This window comes from Euleptes europaea, chromosome 6 (assembly GCF_029931775.1).
Source record: "Euleptes europaea isolate rEulEur1 chromosome 6, rEulEur1.hap1, whole genome shotgun sequence".
Lineage (NCBI taxonomy): Eukaryota > Metazoa > Chordata > Lepidosauria > Squamata > Sphaerodactylidae > Euleptes > Euleptes europaea.
This window is the reverse complement of record NC_079317.1, coordinates 50,882,619-50,898,990: the sequence shown is the minus strand read 5'-3', so window position 1 is coordinate 50,898,990 and position 16,372 is coordinate 50,882,619. Positions and strand designations below refer to the sequence as shown.

The following is a 16,372-nucleotide window of genomic DNA, read 5'->3' as shown; positions in this document are numbered from 1 at the left end:
CTCTCTCTCTCTCTCTCTCTCTCTCTCTCTCTCTCTCTCTCTCTCTCTCTCTCTCTCTCTCTGCGGGGAGGGGAAAGAGAGCCCCGACCAATAGAAACCTACGATTCATCTGTTTACTTTTAAAAGGCCTTTGGCTCCCCAATTTGGATGAAAACAAAACGATTCATTCAACTGGAGATTCTTATACTGTGATTCGGTCGGGTAGAACGAGGCGCTGGATGATTGTCCAATCAAAGGGAAGAATCTTCGGGTTCGTCCAACCAGAGACACTCAGGTAATGCTCCAATAGGCACCACCAGGAGGTGGGAGTTAGGTTTGAATGTCTGGCGGATACGCGATGGCGGTGCGCAGGCAGCTGCAGCGATTCTTTCAGGAGCCCCGAGTCGGGGGTGCGATCATGGTGGAGCGGACGAGGCCTGAGACAAGGAACTGGCACCGAGAGCAGGAGAGAGCAGCGGCGCTAGGGGACGCCAACGGCAGCGTCCTAAAAGATCGGGGTCTCCAGCTGGAGGAATGTATGCTGTTCCAGTGCCAGCGCTGCCTTACGGTCCTGGGAGACTCGCTCAGTCTCTGCTCTCAGGAGGAGAATCTCGGCCTTATCGCTTGTTTCAGTGAGTTGGCAAGACTTTTTTTTTTTAATTGTTTTAATTTTTCTTATAAGGGTACAAAAAGAAAATTAGGGGGAAATAATAATAGCATTTGATATCTGTGTCCCAGTGGTTTAAATAGGACATTTTGGAGGACTTTCATTCATAGGGTCGCCATGAGTCGGAAGCGACTTGACGGCACTTAACACACACAGTGGTTTAAAACATTACATACAAGCATCCTGCATCTGCCCCAAGGAAACGATACTTTATCGTTTTTTAAGTTATCACATCCTCTATTAGTCATTATACTATTGTACTTTACATACTCTGAATATTTCTTCTATCTATATTCAATTCTAAACATTATGGTTTTTAATTTGTCGATTTAAGTCTCTTTCCTCTAAAAGACCAAAGAATTGAGATCTGGTTAATATCTTTCATATAAGGGCTGCCATCCTTATATTAATTCCTTCTCATTAAACATGTCAATTTTTACATCAAAGCAAAGTCAAATAGTTTGTTAGTCCGCTTAGCCGGTATCTTTACATCTTTCCAGTATCTTGCATATACAATTCTGGTGGCAGTGACTGCATATTGAAAAAGTTCTGTGTGCGGAGTTGGCCAGACTTTTGATCTTCACGGAGCAAAAGCGGCAATGTCTCTTGTTTGGCAGGTTACATTAACATGTGCTGAAAACACAAGTTTTGCTATTGCGCAGTACTCTTCATCAGCCTGTAGAGGTGTTCAAGACATCCGGTGAAGTCAGTGGTGCCGTTGACCTAGGGCATAATTGTGGTCTTGCACTTCTGTGTATTATTTCACTGAAGCCAATAAACCATTTAAGTGAGCAAACTAGCAGCCCCATACAAGCTTTTGTTCCCGGAACCTACCTCGCAGGTTGTTGTGAAGGTAGAGCTGGGCAGTAGCGAGGTGTGGTTAAAGATAATAATAATGGTTTATAGGTTAGAAACACCGTCTTTGAAAGATCAGTGATTAGCCCAAAGCCAGCCCCTGAACCTACTGCAGATATTTTTTTAAAAAATTCTAGTTTTTAAGGAACTGCGCTAAAAAAACCCCAACACGATTAGTTACCATACTTGCGATCAAGGATTTCTGTTAGTAGTACATATCACAATAATTTTGAGGATCAACTGGAATGGAAAGTTATGGAATAGTAATGTGATTACCTTATTATTTACTCAGCTTTCAGTTCAGTCCATGATTATGGTTCTGTGGTCAGGTTTGGGTGGAAATAATTAGATATGAGAGAGTTGTAGAGAAAGAGAAATCCCATTTCCTCCTTTGCTCTAGCTCCACTACCCCGCCCCCTGAAACACCTTTTCTTACCCTGATATCTTCCACCCCCTGGGTTCTCATTCTGTAGGATGAATTGGAAAGTAAAGTCATTTTGAGATCCTAGTTTTTACACTGTAAGTTTTGGCAATAGATATTTCTCAATATAGCAAATTTTATTTCACCACATATACCACCCTGAGCTTTTTGGCAGAATAAAATGAAACAGTAAGAAGAAAGTGCATGTTGCAGCAACTCTAGGAGTGGGTACTTCTTCTCTAGCTGAATGCTGGAAATAGTCTTGAATGAAGCGCACATGTATTTTACAACTTCCTGGGCATTTTACCTCTGTATGTACCAGAAAAAGATGACAGAGCTAGATCAGTGGTAATCACTTGCCAACTTGCAGAATGTCACATTCGCAATTACTATCAACAAAGTGATCCACATTTACTTCCGTCCCTGACATGAGGACTGCACCTAAGGGAGCCTTGCATCTTACCTGTTCTTCTGGCAATGGCTGTTCCAAGGTGGGAATCACCTGTCAACCATAATTGCCACTGGGCAAGCACCTTGCCCCCTTTCCTGAAACATGAGGCCGTACCATATCGGGAAACAGTGCCTGGAAGAGCCACAAGAGGTATGTTGAAAATCCACATGTGGCTCCCAAGCTACTGAGTATTACTGTGCTAGATAAACGGCTTCTGTCTTACAAATACAACTAAGAGATGAATAAACAATACCTTGTAACTTTCAGGTTTCCTTGTCCTTTCAGAGGTCACAAGTGATGTTGTTGTGGAAGATTCTGTGATGGTGTGCATTGAAGGAGACTTCATGGGATGGTAGGCATTGGGGGGAATAGCTGTGTATTGTTACTCTCACTTCCCATCTTCAGTGGCTATTAAAGATAGCCAGAATACCTTGGCTTAACTGCTTTCTCCTTTTTAAAACTTTGGACATGACTTGTAGAAGGTAGCTAATGAAATAGTTGCAGCATTGTTCATGGACTTCCATTTCTCCCAATGAAATGCCTTGGTAAATGAATGTCCACTTCTAAATGAACTTCTTTTTACAAACACTCAGACTGGGAAATGAGCCTGCATTCTGACTCTACCTTCAAAATCTTTTCCACAGTGCCTCAAAATGATCATTATTTCAGTTTATAAATGCTTTTAGCAGGATACATGGAAAAACCGATTTGATAGAATTTTAATTGACTCTGTCACTGACTAATACCATTAGAAGTAGTAATGATTCTTTTCTAGGTATACAGGTACATAAATCGCACGTTAAGTTAAATAATTCTTAAAGTGAAAATTCATGAGGCTTGGAACATGCATTGTTACTTAACAAGCTCTTTTGTAACATCTATCAAATAAGTCCACACACAATGTTGAATTTCTAGACTAATGTTGAATCTCTTGGAGAGTTTCATTGGAAGGTTCATATTTTATGGTCCAGAACTCATACTTACTCTTTCTTGTGCCATTATTGTAGCTAGTGCTTGGATCTCCCCAAAAATTTCTGGGGATGGAAGGAAACTGTGAGACTTTCTTGCCTCCGACTGCAGCCTTAAATGCCCCCTGAAATGTCTCTAGGGAAGGGGGACCCCCTGGAACAGCATGAGGAGGGAGCTGGAGGTATGCAGCGAGCGGGTCAGAGTGGCAAAAATTTGCTCCCTCCCTCTTCTATCAGCAGAAATATTCCCTGAGATCCAGTTCACTATCTCAGAAATCCCCCAGCTGAACTGTTACCTTTACGTGATCACATTATGTTACCAATGATGCCCATATGGTGTTTCAAATCCTGATACATTGTGCAAACAAATTATTGAACAGAATTTTAACTGACTTTACACTCCGCCTTTTTCTTCCAGCACCTACAACATGCTGAACTGTCGGTCATGCAATCTGGGCATAGGTATCAAGCTGCTATGTTCAACATCTTCGGCATCTCTGCGAGGCTTCTTCTGTCTTTTCAAGGACAGTGTGGTATGGTTAGTGCCAATTGAAATGCTATTGAATTACTACTCTGTCAACAACAATAATCTTTGCTAGTTTGAATATTTAGAACTTCCCATTGCTGAAGGCAGAGAAAAAAAATGAAGGAACTAAACACAGTAGTCTGAAATATACAATATAAATCAATGAATTAACTGGCTTTAAAAAGTTTGCATTTTAACATTCTGACCTTTATATATATTTATAGAACAATTGATGAGATAGTATTAAATATGTGACTATTCTATTTTCCAGTTACATGTTAAAAAATAAAACCACAGTCAAAGCATCAAAGATTACCTTTCCTACAGTGAGCCTAAAGGACAGTGTCCAAAAGGTAATTTTTTTCTTCTATATACATGTAAGAACTTGTACCATGTTTATATGGGATCTGGACAGATAGCAACAATAACTAAATATGGAAATATCTACAATTCAAAACACATTAGATGCCCTGTAGTTTCTGCAACACAGAGCCTCGTTGAGTTTAGCCAGGATAACAATTGTCTTCACTTTCTTTTTTGGCTGCTCTGCAATTAACTGGCTCTTCATGGCCAAAAGGAATAGCCAAGAGAAGCTTCTTAATGCTGATGGGATATACAAAACGTAGCAGTCTTTTTCCCCCTCTTAATGTAGGGCACAAGCTATTTGGAGCCATCACAGGCCAAAGGCGGCATTTTGAGCATGTAAAATTAGAAACGAACATGGGCATGTAAAATCAACTTTCAGCCTCTCTTTAACCAATGTTGATGATAGCCAGTGTCCTTAAAGTACAGTCCAGGTTGTGTGGGAATAGTGTGATTTTGCTTAATTCTCGAAAATGTTCACTTTAAAAAATATTCTAAAATAAACAACAGTTCCTGGCAGGTGCGGTAAAATTCATCTTTAAATATTTATTGCATTTTAAATGAAGCAAGCAAAATTAATGCACCTAATATTTACCTTCTTTGTCTTAGGGTGCAATACAGATTGGCAAAAAGTTTTAAAGATTTGTAAAAACATTTTTTCATCAAGCATTTTTTCTAGCATGGTGGGCAGAGCTCTCATTTACAATCCTTTTTGGACCTATGCTTGTTAAATTCTTTGAATTGGCAACCAAATGTATAAGCAAATTAATGTGATATACAGGCCTTTGAGGCAACTTATCTCAAGCAGTGGACTTTTTTGACCTTACCTGAGCAGGACAGGGGTTGCAATGTAGTTCTTCCCTGTACCATTCCTATAACTGCAGGATCAATTGGAGCACAGGAGGGCAAGTGCTACTGTTGCAAGGGGTTTTTACTGGTCTTGGAAACAGATGTGCTGTTAACTTCTTCCACATGTTTTCCTTTGAAGCAGCAGGGTATCCTTTGACAACTGGGCACTCCGTTTTCCTATCACCCAATTACAGTCTTTGTCAGTAGGTGGTATCCTCCTCCTTCAGTTTTATCTGTCTGTAATTAATGGCTATAAGAAGAGCCCTCCTGCACTTCGAGGACCAAGTTCACAACAAGAATGGATGCATAAGGATAGACCACATCACAACTAAAACTAATTTGTTAGAGGAAGGAACTGCATTGATTCCTCCAGTGATGTGGGTTTTCTGGAAAAATTTGAATTGGAAAAAAAAACTCCATATCACTGGAGGAATCAATGCAGTTCCTTCCTCTAACAAATTAGTTTTGGTTCCCATTGAGCATGTTTATTTTAATTTTGTTTACTAAAATGTAATGTACATGTTAATTCTGCATCCCACTGGCAACAGATAGCTGAACTGAAATACTTGATTAGGAGTTATAGTCAAGGCACTAAGGTGGTTGATATACTGATTTGTGCACAGCCAAAGAACTGTACATGTGGCTGTTCACTATGTAAACAATTTAACTCAATGGTTAGCAGGGCACCTCAGTTTCACTGTGACTCTCCATAGTATCTGCATTATTTGTTAGTTTCATATGAAATTGATTACAGTATCACACCCTGGTTTTGATTTGACCTGTACAACCAATCAGGTGAATAGAGAGCTTGATTTTTAAAATCTGGATTATTACAAATCAATGAAACATACATGTACTCTTTCATGCAATAATCATTTGAGAAACACTAATTATAACTTTAGACCTGCTCTGCTTGCCTAATGTTATATTGGGGATGGCTAAGCAAGGTCAACCTGGAAAGTATTTGGATGGGAGACTTCCAAGGAATACCAGAGTCGTGACGTGGAGCCAGGCAATGGCAAACCACCTCTCAATATCCCTCACTTTGAAAACCCCACTAGGGGTTGCCATAAGTCAGATGTGACTGGATGGCAAAAAAAAAAAAAAATCCATTCAGTGGTGGTAGTTTTATGAAATAAGGAATCTTTAAAAATGGAAATATTTCCACAGAAAAATATGCCCTTAAATCTTCCAACCCAAATCTCTAGATTCCTTTATTTGTACATTGGTCAAAACAATACATGTTCTGTATAAACTGTCTTTGAAGGTGTGCATATTGTGTTTTAATAGGGGAATGCATAGATACAAGGGGTAATGTCTGACTTAAGTTTGTTTCTGACATTTTGTTACTGTTAACAGTAAGGTAGATTGGTCTTCCGACTTTCATTTTATCTAAACTCAATGGTTTACTTTTTTCTTGTAGTTAAAAGAAAACCTAGTGCTAGTCTACATGCGTATAGAAGCGCAGCACAAGAAACTGGAAGAACAAAGCCAACAGAACATTGTAGCCAAGAAGCGTTGCTACAAACAAAGGCCCTATCCCTCAGCACCTGGGCATCGAAAAAAGTTGAACTGAGCGGCAGAATTTTTGAAGATGCACACAACAGTTTTGAAACTATTGTCACATAGCCACTACTTTGATTTCTTTTGGAAATACTAGCTGAAGTATCAGAATGACAAACGTTTCTTTTATATAGGATGCAAACGACTGTCTTCACAGTGTGAATGTGAGCCACAATGGTAAAAGGTTTTCCACAAAAGCATTTAAATGTTAAAATATTGTCCCCTAACCATCTATATGTATTGTCTGCGTGAAATTCAAAACGTTTATCTTCCACCACCGGCTATATACAAGAGTTCAGGGGAGGGGGAAGCACATCTCTTTTCCTGACCCCTTTCGCCAACCTCTAACTGAAATTCTTAATTTCAAATGATAAACTTTTCCAACCACCTGGAAATCAGGGGACATGAAAAAGCCAAGTGGTAATTTGTCAAAACATTGGGCACATAGGTCGACTAAGTTTTCAAAGGCCTAAATAGGTGTCAATAAGTGGTGGGGGGGGTCTAGTCTTAAGATTTGAAATCACTGAATAATTAGCACATGTTAATCTCTTATAGTAAGCTTTGTAAGAGTTACAATTCAGCTGAAAAAGGGGATAGTGTAGGAATTGAATCCTACTGTAGTATGTTTTTCAGAATGCTGTGATATTAACAGTATGAGGACTGAGCACCAAACTTAAGCTGTATAGGAAAAATGCAGCTTCTTAAGAGAATCTTCACTGTCCTACAACCAACTTGTCCCCTCTGAAATTCTTTCTCAAAGAGAAAAATCACTCATAGCCAGGTTGTTGAAGAAGAACGGTAAGAGATGTAGGAGTTGGGGTGATATCGAAATGCAGCCAACGCTACTAGCGGACAAATAGCCCAGGTTCTCTGTTGCTGGAATTTTCTTTTTTTTCCAGATGACAATGGCAAAATCAGGGGAGATGCAGAAAGTCAAGTGCTAATTTGGCAAAACATTGGGCACGTAGGTAAGTCAAAAACACATACAGGAATAGATAGGAACACTCCTGCTAAGAGAACCTTTAACATCCCCTTTCCCCCAGTAGATGGCATGCAGGTGTAGAGAGAGATGTGAAGGCCTACGGGGAAAATAGGTAGAACTTCCAAGGCACACTGGATAAAAACTGGTATGAAAGATTTATTTCTGTTAAATTCTTCTAAGATGAGGTTTTATTAAAAATGAACAGGAAGTCTGAGAAATCTCTCCCTTCCCCCCATTTTTCCATTAGAAATCTTGGTGAGTTCTGAAAAAACTCCTATGAAACAGATTTCTCTTATGAAACAGATTTCTCTTTTGGAATTAGTACATTTACCAAAGGCGTGGGGGCTGAGATTAAAAACAGCAAAAAACCCTCTAATAGTCACATACAATGGGAAAACTCTTGTAAAGAGAGAATAGAAAGGCCTTATTTCCAACTTGATGTTCTTACAATAAGCATTAGCAAGGCCTCTAAAGCTGTAACCTATACCACTAGGGGAAGGCTTCAAAATTCCAAATCCCTTAATTCATGTCCAATGGCATTTTACTGTTAATGTGTACAGATGGGGTGTGTGTGTAAAATGAGAGGCATGAGACAAGACTCAAACTTGATCATTCATTTAAAATAAAATTGGCATAAAACGAATAAAACAAGATTTTGTAAGAAAATGCTGTTGAGTACTTCAGTTTCTCAGCTTAGGCCTCTTTCCCCTGCATACGTCAGGAAAACGTCAATGTATCTGCAGCTATGTCTATCTATATCCAATTTATCTCAGAAGAAAGGACACAATAACATTTTAATGCATTCTCAGCCCATGCTGCTTTATTGCTAAAAAATTGTATACAGGTGCAGAGTTTCCAAGTTCATTTTTGAACATTATTGTTTACAGTGTCAAAAGAATAAATTTTATCATCCCTCCCCAAAGATGCATAGATATAAAAGCAAGCTGCCTTTTGGAAAACTTCAGATATATACATGGGTAGGTTTCAGTACTATTACATAACATGTACAATGCAGAATATATGGTTTGCAGTGTGGCCTTTACTTTTCCCATCTCTTGTACTCAGCCAAGTTGAAGAGTACACCCACTACTAACATTAGCCAAAAAAAACAAAACAAACAAACAAAAAAAAACCTATATTCCTAGCATTTAGTTTTTAACTGTTACCCTCTTATCTTTTCTGCCCATGTCTCCCACACATTTTCAAATTCCAGTAGGATAGCCATGTTAAGTCTGTTGCAGTAAAATTCAAGGAGAGCTATGGCAGCTTAAAGACTGACTTATTCTAAGATAAGTTGCCATTAAAGCTCATTCTACCATAAGCTTGTTGGTCTTCAGGATGCCACAAGGTTCCTTCATTTTTACACACTTCCCAAGACACCTGGGAAGGACAAAATTAACTTGGACATAACTGCCACCCTATGATTGTACTAGCTGAGTGTTTACAACTTATAAAAGAGATTTGAAAGGCAAATTTTAGTGATGCAATGGACCACAGTGTCATTTTTTATTTTGCCTTTTAAAATGGAATCGGGCAGCCAAGCTTATGTCAATTCCATAAGCCTACACTTGTGACTCCAGCAGTCAAACATTTGGCAGCTGTAATTTACTGACAATGGCAGTTAAAAAATATGGCCTTAACAACATGCTTGAAATGTATGTGAATAATAAAAAAATATACACAGACCTGAATAAAAATCCTGTTCTCTCATTTAGGGAAAAAGGCAAACATGAAAAGCTATTAGCTAGTTACCCTTCAGAAACAGCTGAAGAATTTTAGGGTTTCTTTCATGTAGCACCAATTTAGGCTTTGCTACAAGAGCTTTTTTTTATAAGAATCAGCTCATTCACAATTTAGAGGATATACATTTGCTACCCATTAAATGCACCTTATTTACAAAACTTAGGGATCCAACATTCACTTTTGTAACTGAACAAATATAGAAATAAATAAAAGCACACTATTCCCTGGCAGATCTAAAGGTCCCACCTTAACTAGCATGCTTTAACATAAATGTATGTCAGAACTTAAGCTACACAAAAACTCCAATTTTCAGAATAATTTGTACCATTATTGCTGGTTTAAAACCAGTTCACCTTGATATAGCTGCCCAGGTGGTGAAAGAAACCTGAAAAAAACTACCTGTCCTTAAAATCTATTCAACCTCTGAAGAGTATAGATTGCTTACCGATTTCATTCATCTCCTGCATGTTGGGTGCAACAGGCTCTGGACTAAGGTTCCTTCTGTCTGCTAATGGAACAATCTATGACTTAGTCCTTTTTGGGTTTTACCAGTGCCCCCCACACATACTCTGAAACTCTGCACCTTTTTATTTGTACAACTGCAGCAATTAAGAAACCCATCTGACCACCAACCTTGCTCAGCTTATGCCCTGGCTTTATTGATGCTCAGGGGATCCCTGAACTCGGCAAGAGACTAGATAGGGCTCTGTTCTGCTGATTATTCTTCCCAATACACAGTTTTTGGCGTCATGCTTCTTCCCTTATTTATACACTCTGCCCCCTTTTCTAAAGGGGTAACATGTTTTCTAAAAACAAAATCTGTGAATCAAAGCAGTAAATTCAAGCTATTGGTATATTAGTTTCTATTGCTTCATTATGTATAAATGCATATATCAATTTACTGATAACTATAACACGACATCTTAATCATGCATAATTAGAATACTAGCTCTATAAAAGACTTGGTTTGTGAGCCTGTGTGCTTGTGCCACTGTTCACTTTTCTAAGCAAGTTCTCAATTCTGAGGGCTCCACAAGCCAAACTGCTTTCTAGTGTGTTCAGCAAACCTGTTCTGTGTGGAGGAACAGATATAAATTGCAACACCATTTGACACTTAAGAAATGCTAAGCTTTGTGGAGCATTATATTGTGCTATGACTTGCAGACATTTTGAGAATTCCACTTAAAACCTACTATCAAGTGCTTCAAACAAAAAGCCTCCATCCCACCTATTTTTCTAAAACACAAGTCAATTCCTCTCCCCACACACACTTCCTGCTCCCCACCTTGGTATTTAGGGAATGTTCATTCTGGGGACCTCCTCCCAGGATCACATATAGCTATTTGCTATCCAGGTTTCAGTCAGAGATCTTTCACGCAAAGGATCTCTCCTGAATCCTGGTGAAGAGACCCTGATCAGTTTTTATTTCTCCAGTCTACTTGGGGTTGGAGAAAGAGCCTTATGCTTCTGCCAATTTTGAGAACGGAAGAACTCATTGCCTCTATAAGAAGAGGACACAAAATCCTTTTGTCTTCCCACTGCCAGCATATGCATACAGATATCGGATTACTGAAAGCCTACTTATGAAAGACACCCATGTATTCTTTTGTTTTTCAATATTGTGCTTGGATTCCTACTAAATTTACTGTTTCTAAGACTGAAAAGCTAAGAAAGGTACAATAAATCTAAAAAAGTCTCGTAAGAAGAGTTTTACCATATAAGATTGCAGCTGGAGCAAGTGAGATACCAGCTCATATAGATAACACTCTCACACAAAGAACAGCACTAATGTACTTGCTATGAAATTCCAGTCTTGAGTCAAAGGATGATGACTGGAAAATCATAACAGGAAGAAATAAACAGAAGGCCTACTTAAGTATCACAAAAAAATTCAGATAAAAGGATCTGTTCCAATTATCTACTTACGGGAAAAGATTTCAGTTTTATATCTTCAGGAACTTAAATGCCACAGCCAGTGAGTTTTAAATTGTTTAGGTACTTGAATGCCCTGAAGAGTATTGAGGTCCTTCATTCTTCCACATTTAGGCTGCAGGACTCTCTGGAATAACACTGCTAGTCAGTCAAGCATCTCCAAGAAAAAAATTAATTGTATGCAGCTAAAGAGGCACACACGTCTGAGCTTTGGATACCAACTTTCCGTTACGACTAAATTGGGCAGTGGCATGACCTGGAGGATCCAGGTTAGACTGATTTTGTCGGATCTCAGAAGCTAACCAGGGTCAGCCCTGGATAGTAATTGGATGGGAGACCACCAAGGAATGCCACTGTTGTTGTGCAGAGGAAGGCAATGGCAAACCACCTCTGTTAGTCTCTAGCCTTGAAAACCCTACGGGGTCATCATAAGCCAGCTGTGACATGACAGCATTTTACACCCACATTATATCAGTCTAGCACCTGTTTTGCAAACGGTGAACAACCAGTTGCCCAAAAGATTTAAAGCAATATGAATTCTACAGCCACTGCCTTGATACTTCTCTAGGATTCAGTAAGATCTGTACTTTGAAGAACCACATGAGTAATTAAATGCAAATAATTTCCTTACCTGATCTAGTCTTAGGAATTTCCTTTGCAAGATTAAGTTTCCTATATATTTTATAATATTAACCAGATAGTTATATAGGCTTTGTTGACCTTATCTTCTGTGTTGAGCAAATTTTCTTGAGTGATGGGAAATTACTATGGGCTTTGACAGTACAACTTGACAGTATAAGTGCGTTCTATTTTTAAAACATGAACTTCCTTCATCCAATCAGAAAGTTAAGCTGCTGGTAGCCAATGGGCATCTCATAATCAAAAGAAAACATGTAATGCCATAATTAATACTTCAATTGAATCCTGCTTAAGGCAGAACTGTGTTTACAGTTTCCATGGTTTTCAGTATGCAAGTGTATATTAGATTAGCATGACCTGCACTGTAAAGAGGTATGACTTGCAATCACTTTCTAGAATGGTGCAAAAAGGGGACGAAGGAAAGATTGCCAGGCACACTGAATTACTACTACACCTTATTTTTCCATTCCCTAGTCTTTGTAAAACTAAGTGAAAACACGTAGCCCATTTGAAAAAGATAAAGAAAAGCACATGTCAGACACACACTAGCATTTCAATAGACATACTTGGATGTTTGGTACTTCGCACAATTCCTCAAAAATAGTCACCTCTAAATAGTTTCCATGGTTAAGTGTCCAAAATTTAAACAACTGAGTAGAACCTAGTCCTGTTCACATGTTTGGAAGAGTTGCCTTTCATTCCAGAGGTAAACATTAAATACATGCTATCTACAGATAAGCAGAATAGGGGTTCATCTACCCCTTCAGAACAATCAATCAAATTTGAAAAACCAAACAGCTATTCAGGAGTTTACGACGGACCATCTAACTGCAGCATTCAAATGCCAGGTTCCTTTGAGGAGAGGAATTTTCTAATTTTTTAAAAAGAAAAACTCCCATCTCATCAGGCCACTCCCCGCAACACAGAGCACTACAAACCTATTTGGTTGGTACCATTTATTCTACTGTACAATTCTTGCTAATGCAAGTTAATTCCTATTACATGCAAACAGTTATTGCTACTGAAGTTCTATTTATTAAGTCATCATATGGCTTTATTTGCATCAGGGATTCCTCCCCCTACATACTGTGCTATTTTGCATTCCAGTTTCAGAGGTATTTTTCCATCAATTGATTCTTTCAAACACTAAAACTACTTCATCCAATGGTACAGATATATTTGTTCACAACAGAACCTTGACCAAGCACAGGTCCTCACAGCTCATCTGTAAACGACTCACCTTCCCAATTTTTATGAAACAACAGACAGAGAACCTTTAAAAGTAAAGGTAACTTTACAAGGATCCCTTGCACTGCAATTAATTATATGTTTCCTATGAATTTTTAGGCAATCAACTCAGAATGAGAAATTTATCCTCCCCCCCAACCCCAAGGTGGCCATTTACAGACAAGACCAAGGAAAAGATGCAGTATCTTCTTTAAGTGTGGAGCAGGACTGAAAAAAACCCTCAAGAGTGAAGCAAGGCAGCCCAAACAAGAGATTTTTACATAATCACATTTATGACAGAACAATTAAATGAACTCAAGAGGACAGTAGGCAGAAGTTACCTACTTGGAGCTACATTTCCAAAAAAAGGAGAGGCATCCTGGGAAAAGAAACAATATCTGAGATTTTGTCGAAGGCTTTCACGGTCAGAGTTCATTGGTTCTTGTAGGTTATCCGGGCTGTGTAACCGTGGTCTTGGAATTTTCTTTCCTGACGTTTCGCCAGCAACTGTGGCAGGCATCTTCAGAGTAGTAACACTGAAGGACAGTGTCTCTCAGTGTCAAGGGTGTAGGAAGAGTAATATATAGTCAGAAAGGGGTTGGGTTTGAGCTGAGTATTGTCCTGCAAAAGTATTGTCCTGTAAGTATCAAGATAATGTGCTAATGAGGGTATGGTATGTTAATATGGAACCATTGTATCCTGAAGTGATCTGTTAATGTGTGTAATCCAAAGCTAATCTGTATGGCTATTGTTGAATGTTGTCTTTGTCTGGAGGTTTTTCAGGGCAGGAAGCCAAGCCTTATTCATTCTTAAACTCTCCTCTTTTCTGTTAAAGTTGTGCTGATGTTTATGAATTTCAATGGCTTCTCTGTGCAATCTGACAAAATAGTTGGTAGAATTGTCCAGTCTTTCAGTGTCTTGGAATAAGACCCTGTGTCCTGTTTGTGTCAGTCCATGTTCAGCCACTGCTGATTTCTCAGGTTGGCCAAGTCTGCAGTATCTTTCATGTTCTTTTATCCTTGTTTGTATGCTGCGTTTTGTGGTCCCGATGTAAACTTCTCCACAGCTCACGGTGCTAATCCCGATATTATTTTAATCAACCTGTTCTTATCCTATCCAACATTATTAATTCAATACCTGCCCTAGGCCTAACTTGGCACCCACTGGAGAGAGGAGCACAGGAACAGAGTGAAGCACAATACAGCAGTGCCTGCTCTTGTGCTTCACTCTGTTCCTGTGCTCCTCTCTCCAGTGGGTGCCAAGTTAGGCCTAGGGCAGGTATTGAATTAATAATGTTGGATAGGATAAGAACAGGTTGATTAAAATAATATCGGGATTAGCACCGTTAGCTGTGGAGCTGTGGAGAAGTTTACATCGGGACCACAAAACGCAGAATACAAACAAGGATAAAAGAACATGAAAGATACTGCAGACTTGGCCAACCTGAGAAATCAGCAGTGGCTGAACATGGACTGACACAAACAGGACACAGGGTCTTATTCCAAGACACTGAAAGACTGGACAATTCTACCAACTATTTTGTCAGATTGCACAGAGAAGCCATTGAAATTCATAAACATCAGCACAACTTTAACAGAAAAGAGGAGAGTTTAAGAATGAATAAGGCTTGGCTTCCTGCCCTGAAAAACCTCCAGACAAAGACAACATTCAACAATAGCCATACAGATTAGCTTTGGATTACACACATTAACAGATCACTTCAGGATACAATGGTTCCATATTAACATACCATACCCTCATTAGCACATTATCTTGATACTTACAGGACAATACTTTTGCAGGACAATACTCAGCTCAAACCCAACCCCTTTCTGACTATATATTACTCTTCCTACACCCTTGACACTGAGAGACACTGTCCTTCAGTGTTACTACTCTGAAGATGCCTGCCACAGTTGCTGGCGAAACGTCAGGAAAGAAAATTCCAAGACCACGGTTACACAGCCCGGATAACCTACAAGAACCAATATCTGAGATTACCTGCAAATTTATACAAGCACTTCTCTTGCATTCAGGTGTTTAATAACGGATAACTACTAAATCTTTGAATTTTAAACTGTACTAGTAGTTCCAATGTAATTAATTTTACAAGATTCAATTCCTGATCAAGAGCTACGTTAATGCTCCTAAAACAGGGGCCATTAGAGCACACATGCAGCCATTGGATAATTGTCTCAAAGTACACGAGCTGTTCTGAATGGGAAATCCAAAACACACAATATGAGGGATTACTGATCAACTTAGTCCATAAGTGGAACTTTTAGAATATAAGCGATCAGAGGACTTGACCATTAAAGCAAGTTGAGTATTGCTCACAAAGAAAGGCCTTTGTTAAAATACAGTCTGGATTTTATCTATAATTTTAAATGCCAATAAAATGTACTTGGCTGCTTGCAAGTAGAACTTCCACACAATTTCAAACTCACATTACTGTTTTACACCACAGTTTCTGCCACCACTGCCTAGAAAAGATACTGCATCTTTAGATCATGAACATAATCTTGTCCGTTTCTTATTAGTTAAATCACCACTGTTGTTTATTTGTCACTCTGAAATTGTAAAAAAAAGTACTACTAGGCTCATGCACTGATTCTAACATGGCACTAAAGTTTTGCTACAAAGCACTAATGCTTATGGAACTATACACATCTCAAAATGGAAGACATTGGTGATTTTGTTGTTCTCAAACAACTTGTAACTTTTTGTCCACAAGTATTAAAATATATTTATATGTATATATATTATACTATTGCACATGCCCATATTTGTTTAATTTTTCAAATGGAAAAGTTTCCTGCCGACATGGAGAAACAGATGCAGAACAAAATATAAAACCAAGAGATTAAGGCAGTATTGCCTTTGCACAGTACAATTAAGAAGATGCTACAGGACAAGTACTGCAGTGGGGTTTCCTGGGCATGCACAGAAGGCTTTTTTTCTGAGTCTTCAAACTTCAGTCCTACTATAGCCCTATTGTGCACATATAGGTTAATGGTTAGAAAAGGGCCTAGAGGGGAAAGGGAGGAAGAATTGTTTTATTGAAGGTTTGCATGAACAATATGGGCCTTCAGTTGCATTCATTCTGAACTGACATTGTGATAAAACCCATCAATAACTTCTGTCTGTGACAGCACACATTAGAAAAAAAATTCTGATGTTAAGATGACAATGTGAAGACTGCAGAAT

At 38.8% G+C, this 16,372-nt stretch overlaps 1 protein-coding gene across 1 annotated transcript; it reads left to right on the top strand.

The window, feature by feature from the left end:
• Positions 1-319: 319 nt before the first annotated feature.
• Positions 320-6,655, top strand: OIP5 (Opa interacting protein 5). The gene is made up of 5 exons (XM_056851829.1): positions 320-611; positions 2,659-2,725; positions 3,760-3,879; positions 4,139-4,220; positions 6,503-6,655. The coding sequence occupies exons 1-5, from the start codon at positions 320-322 to the stop codon at positions 6,653-6,655; spliced, it is 714 nt and encodes a 237-aa protein (XP_056707807.1).
• The last annotated feature ends 9,717 nt before the right edge of the window (positions 6,656-16,372 follow it).

Bases quoted from the DNA above. Each gene is read 5' to 3' on its own strand.
- OIP5 (XM_056851829.1), top strand. From the start codon at position 320: ATGTCTGGCGGATACGCGATGGCGGTGCGCAGGCAGCTGCAGCGATTC. The intron at 612-2,658 runs GTGAGTTGGCAA...TTGTCCTTTCAG, and splicing joins CGGCCTTATCGCTTGTTTCA to AGGTCACAAGTGATGTTGTT. The intron at 2,726-3,759 runs GTAGGCATTGGG...TTTTTCTTCCAG, and splicing joins GAAGGAGACTTCATGGGATG to CACCTACAACATGCTGAACT.